General features: G+C 36.1%; 1 protein-coding gene across 3 annotated transcripts; it reads left to right on the forward strand.

Annotated features, from left to right (window-relative positions):
• Nucleotides 1–39: 39 nt before the first annotated feature.
• Nucleotides 40–15211, forward strand: LOC134238227 (E3 ubiquitin-protein ligase SH3RF3-like). Of its 3 annotated transcripts, none has more exons than XM_062720347.1 (14): nucleotides 40–565; nucleotides 1257–1321; nucleotides 1500–1614; nucleotides 2105–2206; nucleotides 2729–2824; nucleotides 6964–7013; nucleotides 8383–8523; nucleotides 9362–9509; nucleotides 9736–9800; nucleotides 9915–10082; nucleotides 11987–12626; nucleotides 12747–12871; nucleotides 13320–13451; nucleotides 14417–15211. In XM_062720347.1, exons 1-14 carry the CDS (start codon nucleotides 257–259, stop codon nucleotides 14589–14591), a joined length of 2331 nt encoding a protein of 776 aa, XP_062576331.1. In that variant the 5' UTR covers nucleotides 40–256; the 3' UTR covers nucleotides 14592–15211. The 3 variants fall into 3 exon arrangements, with proteins under 3 accessions (XP_062576331.1, XP_062576333.1, XP_062576332.1); XM_062720348.1 differs by having other exon boundaries at nucleotides 41–565; nucleotides 1260–1321; XM_062720349.1 differs by lacking the exon at nucleotides 8383–8523.
• The last annotated feature ends 704 nt before the right edge of the window (nucleotides 15212–15915 follow it).

Raw genomic sequence — 15915 nt, forward strand, 5'->3', positions numbered from 1 at the left:
AAATTTTAGTGGAGAACTACATTGCGGATGTATATGAAATTCGCACCATGACTTCCGGTATGAATTAAAATGGACGTTGAAGATCTTTGGAATTTATTGGCAATGAGTAATACAGTGCTTCTAACTAATCCTGTGAATGATGAAGAATGAGACACCAATTTTATAAAACAACGAAGTTTTTCCTCTCTTTTGAACATAATCATTTTCTTGAAAAGGGAAGATGTAAGGTCTAAGTCGCGATGTTCTTATCTGTAGGATGGATGAACAATCATTGAATGAATTGCTTGAATGTTCTGTGTGTCTTGAACGTTTAGATCACACAAGCAAAGTTTTACAATGCCAACACACATTTTGTAGACGTTGTTTGGATGAAATCTATAGCACAAAACGCGAACTTCGCTGTCCAGAATGTAGAACTATAGTTGAAGTACCAGTGGAAGAGCTACCCTCAAATATTTTGCTCATTAGACTGTTAGAAGGACTAAAAACTAAAAATTCTGAGCGATGCAGGTCTCCAAGAAGAAATCATGAACATTCCTCCTTTTGGGATCACACATCAAAACAGGTGAAAACAATTTACCATTGAAATCTGATTGCAATTAGGAATTTTTGAACTGTGTATCATAGAAAATGTTGGTTTCATCAAAATCTTTAAATAAGAGAAAATACTCCAAAGCCTTCTGACAGAAATGTGTTGACACTTGAGTATATGCATTAGACTGAATCAACCACACATTTCCTTGAGTACTGTCCTTATTGGTGGCTAAAGAATGTAATGGAATTGACACACAAGAATATGTGGCAAGGGAGAATCACTAGCTAGGGTGATTTTGACAAGAGCAACAATGACAGCTAGAGCAGGGGGAGAAGGAGCAACAAAATAAATGAGCAGGAAAAATCAGAGAGAAGAGCAACAAAGTTAGGGAGAGGGAGGTTAAACACCATCCTCACCTTGTTGCTCTCATTCTCACTCCTTTACATTGTCGTTCTTCTCTTTGTTTCGTACTTTGTTTTCTTTGCATTCAGATTTTCACTCAGTCCAAACATTTAGCCCCTCATCTTCAAAGCAAGATAACAAGTGGTTTCGTACACCCTACATTTAAAAATCTGTCGTTGTGCTTCGGACTTGGATTTCATTGCATGTTCTGTATGAAATTTACATATTCTTTTCTTTGAATATATTAAGAAAATTACATAATCTGATAACTTTTCCATAATGAGAAAAGAAATTATTTTTGATTTCTTTTTACTTTCAGCAGATTGGAAATTCAAGTCAGCCATCAGCCAGAGCACTGTACAATTATGAAGCTTCAGAACAAAGGTATCTCTGAAGTAATCTGAACTATTCTTTATAAATGACTTGTTGAGTGGAGGGTTTGACTTCTGGTAGAGCATGTACTACAGTGACAAATATGAATGTTTTACCAGTAATTGTAGAAGTATCTTTCTTAATATTCAGTATACTAAAGCTAATGCATTTGTCTGTTGTTGTATTTCAGTGATCTGTCTTTTAAGAAAGGGGATGTCATATTACTCAAGAGACAGGTGGACGAGAATTGGTATCAAGGGGAATCAAACAACCAGCAAGGATTCTTCCCTGCATCTTATGTCAAGGTAAATATTCAATTTATAACTCTTATGTTAAAAGGTAAATACAAAATTTGTGCCTCTTGTGCGAAGGGATTTTTGAAATTTAAGCCTCATATGTTGTTAGGTATGCAATTTCTTTCGCCTGCCACATTTATTTTTTATCAAATTGCCTTTTTTTGCATCATATTTTGCTATATTCAGCATATTGCAACTTTTCTTAAGTTTACAAAATTAATCAAACAAAAGGGGTGTAACCAGCAGTGTGACGATAAGCTCAAATCATCATCATCAATATGCGCATTCAACATGTTCAAAGATTGAATAATTATATAGATTTCACAAAGACATATATATAAATGTTTCAGGTGATTGTATTCTGTGACTATACCTCATCTGTATATAAATGTTTCAGGTGATTGTACCTTTACCTGTGACTATGACATCTGTATATAAATGTTTCAGGTGATTGTACCCTTACCTATGACTATACCTCATCTGTATATAAATGTTTCAGGTGATTGTACCCTTACCTGTGACTATACCTCAGTGCAGGGGTCTGTATGACTTTGACGTGGAGGAGGAAGATGACAAGAAAGACTGTCTGTGTTTTAAGAAGGTAAGGGAAACTTAACTAAGCATACCATGTAAAGTGACAGCTGGTACCTGTGCCTTACATTTAAAACCCTACATGAATGTCATTTGCTTCTCTAGAATGGTATTAAATTTACAGAGACTGATAAAAATCCATGATAAACCTTATAGATCTGAAAGTAAGAATAAGCTCTTTTGCATGTATCATGGTGTAAAGTGAGACATGAGCAGAAAGAAATATTTTTCAGTTAAATATGAATTTAAACAGCAAGTGTCTAGGTTTCTTACCTGAGTTAAATGCTGAAGGAGGAAATTATCAGGTGTATGTTTTGCAGTGTGTGTTGCGTGTTTGTAAAGAACTATTAATAAAGCATTTCAGTATTTTCAAGCAAACTTGGATATACCTGTATAAAGTACCCTTGGATAAGGCACATTTATTTTTATTTTTATTAAATTTCCCTTTCACCCCAAATATGAGAAGGTCATTTCTTAAATGCATTATAAGAAAGTAATTTTTAAAAATTAAATATTTGCACCTTTCTTGCAGGATGAAATACTGACTGTGATAAAAAGAGTGGACAGCAATTGGATTGAAGGGAAAAAGGGAGACAAAATCGGGATATTTCCAATATCTTTTGTTGAGGTTTCTATTTTATCTATATTTAACTCACCTGAGCCAAAGGGTGAAGGGAGCTTTTCTGATCAAAGTTGTTTCTAGTCCATCAATATCAGTATATGTCTTTATGTTCTCTGTGACCCCTCTCATTTTGAATGTTTGTCTAGAACGCTGAACCACAAAGTTTCAAAGAGTAGTCTTAATCAAGGAAACATTTTTATCAAATGAAGAGCAGGGCTCGACATTAACGCTTTCCGCTTGTCTGGTACCAATGAGAAAAAATTACGGGCAAATGAATATTGCTGAGCACTTGTCTGATTGGACAAGTGATTTTTCTATGTAAAGAAGTCTTCAAATAATAATAAAAAAAAAAAACTATTGTAAAGTTTATCGAATAAAAACGGAAGCAGTACATAAACCCGAATTTCGATCCCGATATCAATCGCTATGTAAGTTCACACTTGATCGGGATCGATGTTCACTAATTGCAGCCATACTATTGGATGGTGTGGATCTTACGACATTTGCGAGTTTGGAATATATTTGATTGATATTACAGATTCACTTGCCAACATTTATGCTGTTGTCAGGACAGGAAGTCTACATAAAATTTTGTTTTATATATTTGTCTTATTTATCAATAACAACACTAATAAATCAAGCACATTTAATTTTTTAATTGTTTTCAAGTTGACCAGGGACCTATATAATTAGTATATAGGTCCCTGGGGAGGTCAACATTACCGCTACATTGCCAAAAATTTCAACTCATTACGGCTACATTTCTTCAGATTTTCGACCGATCATTACCACTACATTTTTCTGGCAAAAAACAACTCATTACCGCTACATATTGAATTAGCCAAAAACAACTCATTACCGCTACATATTGATTTAGCCAGGTTTGGTTCGGTATATGAGTTCTAATCAACAGAATTTGGACAGTGGTTGAAAGATTTCTTCGGTTTGGGTTTTTTTGATCCTCGAGAAGTTGAAGAGTGCTTTGCGTTTGATGTGTTTTCCGAAGCACATTGAACGGTCATCGTCATTTCCACATACAATTTGGGCAGATGCGGATGTTGAGTGTGAAAGTTTTCACAAAGAGTTCGGCACAATGTTTTACAGTTCACATCCTTGTATTTTTGATTTTTTGACAAAAGAATCAGTCTGTCCAGACAAAAAGTTACTTGAAAATGCGTGCTGCAAGAAACAGGATTCTCCCAGGATGAAAAGAGAAAAAGGACACAGCGCAAAAAGGGAACTGAAAGCTATATACGACAGTGGGGAAATGACAAGGCAACAATATGTAAAGCAAATGGCTTTCAAGGCTTTACCGAGTATGTAAAAAACATTTGACAAATCTTAGTTATCTATGAAAAGTGCTTGATCTTAATTTTTTGTGTTTTATGAAATAAAATTGATTTTAATTAAAAAAAACAACATCCTGTTCAAAGTCCTACGTTCATCTACCTGTGGTGAGCAGAAGAAACGGTTCTTATGCATGTATAGGTTGTACTGTCCACGAATAAGTGGCTGGCTTACGAAAGAGGCAATGTAGCGGTAATGTATACTTTTTAGCTCACCTGAGCCGAAGGCTCAAGTGAGCTTATCTGATCACATTTTGTCCGTCGTCCGTCCGTCTAGCTGTCTAGCTGTCCATCTGTCTGTCTAGCTGTCTGTCCGTCTGTAAACTATCACATTTTCGACTTCTTCTCAAGAACCACTGAGCCAATTTTGACCAAACTTGGTACAAAGCATCCTTGGGTGAAGGGGAATTTAAATTGTGAAAATGAAGGGCCAAGTCCCTTCATAAGGGAAGATAATCAAGAAAAGACAAAAATAGGGTGGGTCATTAAAAAATCTTCTTCTTAAGAACCACTGGCTCAGAAAAGCTGAAACTTATGTGAAAGCATCCTGGGGTAGTGTAGATTCTAAATTGTTCAAATCATGACCCCTGGGGGTTGGGCGGGGCCACATTGGGGAATCAAAGTTTTACATAGAAATATATATATACTGGGCCAGAAAAATTTTCTTGTCTAAATTGTTAAAAAGAACCACTGGGCCAGAAATATATGGGAAAAATCTGAAAATCTTATGAACCACTGGGGAAGCTGAAATCCTAGGATAGTGTAAATTTTAAATTGTTAAACTTATGACCCCTGGGGTAGGGCGGGGCCACAATGGGGAATCAAAGTCTAACATAGAAATATATGGGAAAAATCTTTGAAAATCTTCTACTTAAGAACCACTGGGCCAGAAAAGCTAAAACTTAAGCGGAAGCATCCTGGGGTAGTGTAGATTCTAAATTGTTAAAATCATGATCCCCGGTGGTTGGTCAGGGCCACAATGGGGAATCAAAGTTTTACAATGGGGAATCAAAGCATCCTATGGTAGTGTAGATTTCAAATTGTCTAAATTATGATCAGTGGTGTAGGATGTTGTCACAATATGTATAACAAGTGGGAAATCTGGTAAAGACCGGAATGGTCAAAGCTTCTCAGGTAAGCGATGTGGCCCATGGGACTCTTGTTTATGTAGCGGTAATGCAAGTTTTTTTGTAGCGGTAATGACTATGTAGCGGTCATAAAAATTTTGAAAATGTAGCGGTAATGATACGCACCCAGGTCCCTGAGTTGACATAACAAGACATTCATTGAAAAATTTTCGGACAAGTGAAGTTGAAGCTCGGACAAGTAAATATCTTGGTCACTTGTCCGAATGGAAATGTAGGAAAAAAAGTTAATGTCGAGCCCTGAAGAGTAATGTCCCCTTCCAGGGGGAATAATTTGCAGTTAGAGTGGGTCATTTAAAAATCTTCCTGACTAGACCATTGCAGTCAGAAAAATGAATATAGGCAGCAGAGAGATGCCTTTACAATAAATTCAAATTGCTTTACATCATGGCTTTTGGGAGAGGTTGGGATGCATTATTTATTATATAAACAGTAACAATAATCAGACTAAATATATGTGTAGGACTCCAAAGTGCGATGGGACTCCAAAGTCTGATGGTCTGCGCCAAACCCCGATGGTCTGACGCGCCAAAGGTCGATTGTCTGCGCCAAACCCCGATGGTCTGACACGCCAAATCCGATGGTGTGGAAATCAAATAATGTTTATGACGTCATAGTACCACTGGGCTAAACCTCAATGCCGCGCCGTGCCAAAGTTTTAAAAATAAGTATAAATAAATATAAATGCGAAAACTAACCATTATCTCTCAGATAGGTGCGAGACTGAAACTCGAAAAGTGTGTACATGTATTAGCAATAATCTAGATTTCTTGGGTGGGTGCAAGACTAATCACTCGACTAGTGTGCGAGGACTAACCCTAAATCTCTCGGGTTGTGCAATGCAAGGACTAAACTTAATCAATCGAGTGGTGTGCAAGGACTAACCCTTATATCTCTGGAAGGTGCAAGCAATAAGCAAAATCAATAAAATTGTATTCGAGGACGAATTCAGAAATGATGGCTTTTGAACGCAGGGCAACGGCATCAAGGATTGATGTCGGATTATTGTGACGTCATAAACGTTGATTGTTCATCCGCACCATCGGACTTTGGCGTGTCAGACCATCGCACTTTAGCGCAACGTGTCTCATAGGAAACGAGCCATCGGTCTTTGGTGTAACCATCGGACTTTGGCATCCGTAAAGACAACGAGCCATCGGGGTTTGGCGCAGACCATCGGGGTTTGGCGAGCCCATCAGACTTTGGCATTACCATCGCACTTTAGAGTCTTACATATGTAATAAGCATTTAGTTTTTTTTTTTAATCCCTGATCTGAAGGAATCTTTTGAAAGTTTTTTTTTCATGGCATGTTAAATGTTTAACAGAGAAATATAAAGTAAAAAATAAATTCATATTTTGTAATGTTAGACTCACCATGGCATGTTAATATTGAAGCAATCCCATGAAGTGTTTTCTAATTTGTTCAGATCAAAGTTTGAGAGGCTTATTGATTTCTCTATAACGTAGATACATTATACTGTTTATATGACTCAGGTGAGCACTGTGACTGAAGGACTTTTGTTTCTTTTAACATGTGTTTAAGTGTCAATTTTTACTGATTTTTATAAATGTCAAATTTGTTATGACATTCTACACATCACTTTAAAAGTTTTTATAATGGATTGTACTGATTTAAAATTAATTGATCAACAGTTGAATGATAGTGCAAAAGCTTTGATCAACTCCAAGAATTCCACAAACAGGTATGTACTGGTACAAACTAAAAAAAATGAAAACTTGATGATCACATTACTTGGTGTGCTTTATAAATATTTTATATTGGTATGTTATTTGAAAATTAAATTTGTATTTTAATACATATTGTGAGTTTGTGGATAGCTATTAAAATATCTATAAAAAATATATAGCTATTAAAATATCTATAAAAAATATATAATTATATATATATTTATATCCCCAGTTTGTAATCAACACCTTGTGATATTATTTTTCATAAAACAAATAAATATATGTTTGCATTTGTAAACACAGAGATCCAGACAGATATTTCAGAATTATCCATATCAAAAGCTTGTCAGTGTGTTAAATTGTACACAAACCTCTGGTCTCTTCGTCATTACTTATGCAAACTCTGAGAGTTTTGTAGTGTAGAACATATACTAATAAAATTTTGTATTAAAAAAATTATGAATGAATGAAATATTTTACTATGCTTAATTGGCTAATCTAACTAATAAATAGTTTTGTATTCCCCAACATAATTTTGATGTTATTCAGCCATTAATTTAAGCTGAACACGACTCGTAAATAGCCATACACCAATAGTTTTCCTATCTCAGATATCAGTATTAGGGTATAAATACATTGTGTTTGAAAGTGGGAAGGGGAGAGGTAAGCCAGAGAAAAGAATTTATGAATCAGCGTAGAAAAAGGAAATAATTGTTCAATCTTGAAAATCCCTTACCGTGGAAAGGAGAGGGGGTTTAGTTTTAACTATTAGTATTTAAATACCAAATTTTATTATGATGTTGCACAACACAACCCTTGTTTGACTATGCTGCAAGAAAAAGGAGGGCGACTGGCCTTCAGTAAACATTTTCAATGGTAAAGTTATGTTTGGAAAGAAAAAGTTAGGACAGGCCTTCTTCCTCTATGAGTCATGTTTCAGCTTTAAGGTAAACTTGTAAATTTATACAAGTAATTTCAAGAAAGTTACCTAAATAATTCTAAATTAAAGTCTCTGTCTATATTTACATGTTAGGACTTTTTTGCATGGATTAATGTTTAGCTCAATGTTCTTGTAATTTGTTTATATTGTATTTTGGATTGTAAATATTGTGTAATGGGTATAATTTCTGCATTGGTCCAATTTTGTAATTCATTCAATTAAAAAAAAATCAGAAATGTGCAAATCTATATTCATACGTGTATCAAAAAAGTTTGAATGCCAAAATATTAAAGCTTGAGTCACTTAGTGAATAAAAAAAAGATATTTACACTGCAGAATTATCCTATATGTACTCACTGTTTATAATGTAATCTCTTCTCTTGCTATATTGTACATGCTTTCCTTCTCTATAATCACCTTGTGTTGTGTCCCCTCTCTTACAGTTTGGGTGGAGGTGATCTTCTGTCACCCCCTAACACCCAGTTTCTTAACCCCGCCTCTTTGGCGGGGCAACTCCCACAACAGAAGCGACATTCATTTACTGCCACGCAGGACACGCCCACTCAATACCAACATAACCGCAGGTAAACATTTGGTCAAGTACTGCTCATACAGGAGGTAAATATTATGTCAGTACTGAAAACGTGTCTCACTCTGATATGCCAGCTTTAGTTATACACTGTCTGTCAAAGTCAGAATTGTTCAAGGTAGGAGATAAGTAAGCTGCTTTTAACTTATTGTGATACTTGTAGAAATGCTTCAGATTAGTTTTCAGTTATATAGTATCTAAGTGGGTAGGTATACACTGTGGAGAGTTTTTCTGATACACGTTTACAGCAATTTAGCAGTAAATTCCAAAATTAATATATTTATTAAAAAAAAAACCAAACAAACAAGTCATCCACTCAAAGGCTTTTGGTAACAAAAGGTATAATGAAATGTTTCTCTTTTATGTGGTGTGTGTAAAGTATAATGCATGATTTGCATGCTAGATGCTTTATTTTATATCTGACCATTTTGAGTCATAAGTCTATATGCATATACATGTATTAGCTTGCGATATTTTACCACATTTAGCATGTACATTCTACTAGGAGAATAGTTTCTTTTCTCCTATCTGTGTATACTACATGTATTAAAATATTCATATACTATTCACTTGGTTAATTCAGCCTTTGGAGAAGCCAAATTTTTTAACAGATAATAGGAATAGGAGTAGAATATGTGAATAATTAACAGATACCAAGCTTTTAGAGGGGGATGCATATAAGAAATAATATCTGAAGTGACAAAATAGTGAAGTCATAAATCTAAGGACTTTACAATGCTTGATCTTAAGATCTCTGGATTGTCTGCCCAGATTTTCTCAACCAGAGAGCTACAGATCTGCAGTTGTATTTGGAGAACTCTTTTCTTTTATAGATCTCTAGAGCTGAGCAGCAAAGGAAATCTAGTGATCCCACCAACATCTGTATCAGGCCAAGTGAGATCCCCACCCCCTCTTCCAAGGACAGGGCCAGAGAGGCCCCTCAATGTCACAGACCAGGCAGGGGGAGGCAGCAGGGAGAAGGTACAGGTTTTAAAAGGATCGCCCTAAATTAATGCTTCTGACCCAAGTAGTGCATTTGGACAAACAAACTATATTTCAAATTACGTGATGATCATTGAATGATCACATTTACCATTATAGAATGCAAGCATTTTAGCATTACATGTGTATTGCATATCAGTACGTAGAATATTTTTCAAGTTTAAATGTAGTACATGTATTTTGATATTCATGATATTCATTGTAGACATCTAGTAGGGGAGCTTCATTACTGCAAGAAGGCACCAGAGTGGGGTCTTCTAAAACCAAAATGTAAGTATGGGAATAGGAAAAATGTTCAGATAAGAATGTGAAGATGTATATCAACTTGACAGTAGATACCGGTACATAATTTATTTGCATTGAATGTTGACCTTCCATTCTTAGCTTTGTTGCCTTGTATCACTACAAACCCCAGAAAGAGGATGAGGTTGAATTAAGAAAGGGAGATTACTACAGTGTGATAGAGGCCTGTCTAGATGGATGGTTCAAAGGTCGATGTCTCAAGACTGGCAAAGCTGGGGTCTTCCCTGGAAATTATGTACAGCAAGCCAGGTTTGTTACCTGTAGTTTTAGACCTTCAGTTGTTTGCTGAAAGTGTAATTTATGAATATTGTTCAAGAAGTTTAAACTCATTTTTAATACTTTTTAGCTCACCTGAGCCGAAGGCTCAAGTGAGCTTTTCTGATCACATTTAGTCCGTCGTCCGTCTCTGTCCGTCCGTCTGTCCGTCTGTAAACTTTTCACATTTTCGACTTCTTCTCAAGAACCACTGGGCCAATTTTGACCAAACTTGGTACAAAGCATCCTTGGGTAAAGGGGAATTTAAATTGTTAAAATGAAGGGACATATCCCCTCGCAAGGGGAGATAATCAAGAAAAGGGAAAAATAGGGTTGGGTCATTAAAAAATCTTCTTCTCAAGAACCACTGGGCCAGAAAAGCTGAAACTTATGTGAAAGCGTCCTGGGGTAGTGTAGATTCTAAATTGTTCAAATCATGACTCCCGGTGGTAGGGCGGGGCCACAATGGGGAATCAGTGTTTTACATAGAAATATATAGGAAAAATCTTTGAAAATCTTCTTCTTAAGAACCACTGGGTCAGAAAAGCTGAAACTTATGTGGAAGCATCGTGGGGTAGTATAGATTCTAAATTGTACAAATCATGACCCCCGGGGGTAGGGCGGGGCCACAATGGGGAATCAATGTTTTACATAGAAATATATAGGAAAAATCTTTGAAAATCTTCTTCTCAAGAACCACTGGGCCAGAAAAGCTGAAACTTATGTGGAAGCATCCTGGGGTAGTGTAGATTCTAAATTGTACAAATCATGACCCCCGGGGGTAGGGCGGGGCCACAATGGGGAATCAATGTTTTACATAGAAATATATAGGAAAAATCTTTGAAAATCTTCTTCTCAAGAACCACTGGGCCAGAAAAGCTGAAACTTATATGGAAGCATCCTGGGGTAGTGTAGATTCTAAATTGTTCAAATCATGACCCCCGGGGGTAGGACGGGGCCACAATGGGGAATCAGTGTTTTACATAGAAATATATAGGAAAAATCTTTGAAAATCTTCTTCTCAAGAACCACTGGGTCAGAAAAGCTGAAACTTATGTGGAAGCATTCTAGGGTAGTGTAGATTCTAAATTGTTCAAATCATGACCCCGGGGGGTAGGACGGGGCCACAATGGGGAATCAGTGTTTTACATAGAGATATATAGGAAAAATCTTTGAAAATCTTCTTCTCAAGAACCACTGGGTCAGAAAAGCTGAAACTTATGTGGAGGCATTATAGGGTAGTGTAGATTCTAAATTGTTCAAACCATGACCCCCGGGGGTAGGGCGGGGCCACAATAGGGAATCAAATTTTACATAGAAATATATGGGAAAAATCTTTGAAAGGGCCACAATGGGGAATCAGTGTTTTACATAGAGATATATAGGAAAAATCTTTGAAAGTCTTCTTCTCAAGAACCACTGAGCCAGAGAAGCTGAAACTTATTTGGAAGCATCCTGGGGTAGTGTAGATTTTAAATTGTTCAAATCATGACCCCTGGGAACTGGCCGGGGCCACAATGGGGAATCAATGTTTTACATAGAAATATATAGAAAAAATCTGAAAATCAAAACTGAAACTTATTTGGAAGCATACTGGGGTAGTGTAGATTTCAAATTGTTTAAATTATGATAAGTGGGAAGGGTGGGGTCACAATATGTATTACAAGGGGGAAATCTGGTAAAGAACAGAATGGCCAAAGCTTCTCAGGTGAGCGATGTGGCCCATGGGCCTCTTGTTTGTTTTTTTTTTATACCAACTGAATTCATCCCTTCTGATTGGACTGGAAAAATTAAAAAAGTTATTAAGACTTCGATATTGTCTTTGAATGATAAAATTGCCCCCAAAAATCTATCACTAGAAATTACCAGTTTAATAAACATGGGGTTTTATTTTTTAGGTCTCCTTCTGCTGGTGGTTTACCCAATAATGTCCAGAATTTACGTGCCAAAACATCATCATCCAACTCAAAGTCTTCGTCAAGGCAAGAAATGTCATCCAGACCAGAACAGGCAAGTTCTGCCAGGCAAGACAACAGTGCTTCACATAAACAGGGGACTCACAACTCCAGACTGGATGGTCCGCCGTCATCATCATCCAGACAAGAACAGTCTGCCATCTCCAAACCTTTACCTACATCGTCATCAAGTTCATCATCCGGGTCACAGGTGCCCCCTGTCAAGTCTTCTCACAAACCTCACCTCCCTCCCCCCTCCTCAGCCTCACTGTCCACAGAGGCTAACCCTGACAGAATGTTAAACTCACAAATGTCGTCCACATCTCATACTGCAGACCATTTATCATCACAGGCTAGAAGTGTTCCCAAACCTGTCTATATCAAAGCATCCAAAATGAGTCCTTTAAGAACCACTTCATCTGATGTGCAGGGATTAGCAGCTAACGCAGTGGTCATACCACCTAACTCGGTGATCAGTAAAACAGGACCAGTGGTTGGAGTCAATGGACCAGGATCTTTGGTCCCCAGTGTACAGATAACAGATCCTGTGGGAGCCTCGGGGGAGTCTTCATCATCAAACAAGGTACACGATAATGTACATTGTCATTATTCAAAAAGGCAAATTCTGCTGTAGCAGCAAGGATATTATTTTCAGACTCAATGAATTAGATAATAAGATGATTTGTACCTGTAAATATTTTAGAGAGAGAAAAAAGAGAAAGAAAAGTTAAGCCTTGTAAAGAGACTGACTTCTGGGAAGGGTAGGAAGGCCAGGTCCACCCCAGACAGTGAGGGAGCCTTACCCTCGGGAAAAGTAGCTCATACAAGGTAAAATAGCATACGAAAGACACTAATGCACACATAGGATACATTTGCTCATAAAAGGAAAATAGCACATACAAGGTGTAATAGCACATAAATGTACAAGGTATAACTTGCTACATATGTGTATATACAGTAACTCTGAATTCTTCTAATTTAGGTAAGATTATTATTTTATATACATGCATAATTAATTTTTCAATTCATTTAAGAAACCTGCAACTTAAGCATATATTTCCTAGATACCAAACATAAAACTTTTTTAACAATGTTTGGAGATGCTAGCTTTATAAATATGTTTTCTGTTGGAATTGTAAATTTTCTAAAGTTCCATAGGTTTTGAAAGTACATGTGTATATTATCTATTTTTAAAATTACTATCATATACGTAAATAAATCTATGACAGACAGAACATCAAACAGAACCTCAATTTGACAGATAATTTTTTTGTAGGTCTGGATCGTATCCATCTGAGGTGGCCACGTCTGTAGAAGGCCAACATGTTAAGACTGGATCTTTTGATTCCTCTGTACACCCTCCTCTCGGGTCAAAACATCACAAACAAAAGTCCCTCAGTCGAGAAAAGTAAGTTCCTCAGTCAAAATATTTCAAACAAAAAGCCTCCATGGAGAAAAGTAAGTGTTTCAGTCAAAACATAAAAAACATAAGGCCCTCAGTGGAGAAAAGTTAGTGTCTCATTCAAAATACTGTATAACAAACAAAAGTCCCTCAGCTGAGAAAAGTAAGTTCCTCAGTTAAAATACATGTATAAGAAACGAAAGGCCTCAGTTGAGAAAAATAAGTTCCTCAGTCAAAACAAAACAAACAAAAGGCCCTCAGTCGAGAAAAGTAAGAACCTCAGTCAAAACATAAAAACTAAAGGCCCTCAGTGGAGAAAAGTTAGTGTCTCAGTCAAAATATAACAAACAAAAGGCCCTCAGTCAAGATGAGTACTCATGTAGTTGTGTAGGTCAAAAGATAACAAATAAAATACCCTTAGACAAGACAAGAAAAGTCCCTCAGTCAAAACATAGCACACAAAAGGTCATAAGTCTAGAAAACTGGGTACCTTGCTCAAAACAGCAATTAAAAGGTCCTCAGCCAAGAAAAGTAAATGTGTAGGTCAAATTACAAAAATCAAAAGGCCCTCAGTCCACAAAAGTGCCTTGGTTAAAACAAAACAAAAGGCCCTCAGCCAAGAAAAGTGTCTCCATCAAATGCCCCCAGTCGAGAAAAATGCCTCTGTCCAAACATAATGAGCAAAAGGCCATCAGTCATGAAAAATAAGCTTACCAGTCTCAAAATAGAGTTTTTGTCAACTTTTCATATACGGCATGATTTTAATCACAGCTGACCTTGATTATTCTAGCTCGTGTATTTTATCTGTACACAATAGTCTTAATTTTTGTAGTTAGAGACCTTGATCAGTATAGCTCGTCTGTTTATCTCTACACAATGGCCTTAATTTTCAAAACGGCATACAATACCTTGTAATCTTGTCAGAACATATTGCATGTTACCTTGATATATGATTATTCTGTTGCTTGCAGATACCGATGTAAAGAGCCGTATCCTGCCCAACACGTAGTAGAGCTGGACCTAATGTTGGGAGACATTGTTTACGTGACAAAGAAACGCGAGGATGGCTGGTTCAAAGGAACACTGCAGAGAAGTGGAAAGACAGGGTTATTTCCTGGAAGCTTTGTGGAAAAAGTGGATCAATGACATTTCAACATTACTTCTGTAGGGACGGTTTGACTAGATATGCAATTGCTAAACCTTCCCAAGGCTCAGGAAAATAGAAAGTTTGTAGACAGCGTGACTGTGGATTTTCCTACCTTGAAGGTTCACTCATCATGCAGTGGGGAATAAGACATGTCAGATACAAATGTGATAGTTGATGTATTTTTTATACACAAAATTGCATTAAGTTTATTCACATGAATAAGTAAGTTCATTTAAACTTCAGGTTTTGTCCTAATATTACAATGATTTTAACATCATCCTTTTCATGCACACATGTTGTACAGGAAAACGTTTTCTTATTATTTAGTATATAAACTGCCATTTTGTGCATTTTTGTGTATTAGATATTATTGATGCAATATTTTAAATATTGAGTTAAATATTTTCATTTCCTGCCTTTGACATCTTAGTTCATGTGTTAGTTGAACAATAACTGAAAAATGTAGGATGCTAACCTCACTTTCACTTTCTTTTGTTATATGCAAGTATCTCTCATTCACTCTTGATAACTAAGGGCATTTTATTTCTTTGAATAAACATTGATTTTTATTTCCTATATATGAATAGGCTGTATGTTGTTATTTGAATCTGTAGTTTCCCTTTACATGCATGTAATTGATACTATAAAATGTCTTCCAGTCATTTTCGTTATTCAATTTGAATACTGTGTCTTGCTGGTTATTACAGTTTATACATTAGTAACCTGTGTATCTTACACATTATATTGTTGAAAAGAAATCATTAAAAGATTTAACAGTGCCATCTTAAAATTTGTATATTAACTAATTTCTATTTGACTTACATGTATATCTAGTTACAAAAGTGATTATTGAAAGATTTTTAAAATGTTCATTGTATAGATAATTACCTGTATTAGTGTATTGTATAAGGATGTACTGTTTGATATATTCTCCTTAACTCTGTTACTTGAAGCATGCATCTTCTGTACCTTAAATGTAAAGTTTTTTTTTTTTTATTTGATTTCCTGTCAAACAGAGCATTGGATATACTCAAATCAGTGATATTTTTGAAGATGTTGTGATTTTTACATTATTTAATTATACAACCAATTCTTAGGTTAGTGCTGTGGAGTAGTTTTTGAACTGATTTTATCAGAGTTTCTTGTCTAGAGAAGGTTGTCATTTTAATTCTGTGTGTAGAGTCTCTATGCATTATGGATTTTACCTTTCTCGGTTTAGCATGGAGAAATTTTTTTGTCTATGCATTGTTTTGTACAAGGCTTCATATGTTAACATTCCAAAAGTGATTTGGCATGTCACATTCTGGTTATACCCCTAGGAAA

Source organism: Saccostrea cucullata, unplaced genomic scaffold (genome assembly GCF_032062105.1).
Source record: "Saccostrea cucullata isolate Sc308-1 unplaced genomic scaffold, CSIRO_AGI_Scuc_v1 ctg570, whole genome shotgun sequence".
Taxonomy (NCBI): Eukaryota; Metazoa; Mollusca; class Bivalvia; order Ostreida; family Ostreidae; genus Saccostrea; species Saccostrea cuccullata.

Coding starts and splice junctions, on each gene's coding strand:
- LOC134238227 (XM_062720347.1), top strand. CDS start 257: ATGGATGAACAATCATTGAATGAATTGCTTGAATGTTCTGTGTGTCTT. Junction 1,615..2,104: donor TCCCTGCATCTTATGTCAAG/GTAAATATTCAA, acceptor TAAATGTTTCAG/GTGATTGTACCCTTACCTGT. Junction 9,801..9,914: donor GGGTCTTCTAAAACCAAAAT/GTAAGTATGGGA, acceptor TTCCATTCTTAG/CTTTGTTGCCTTGTATCACT.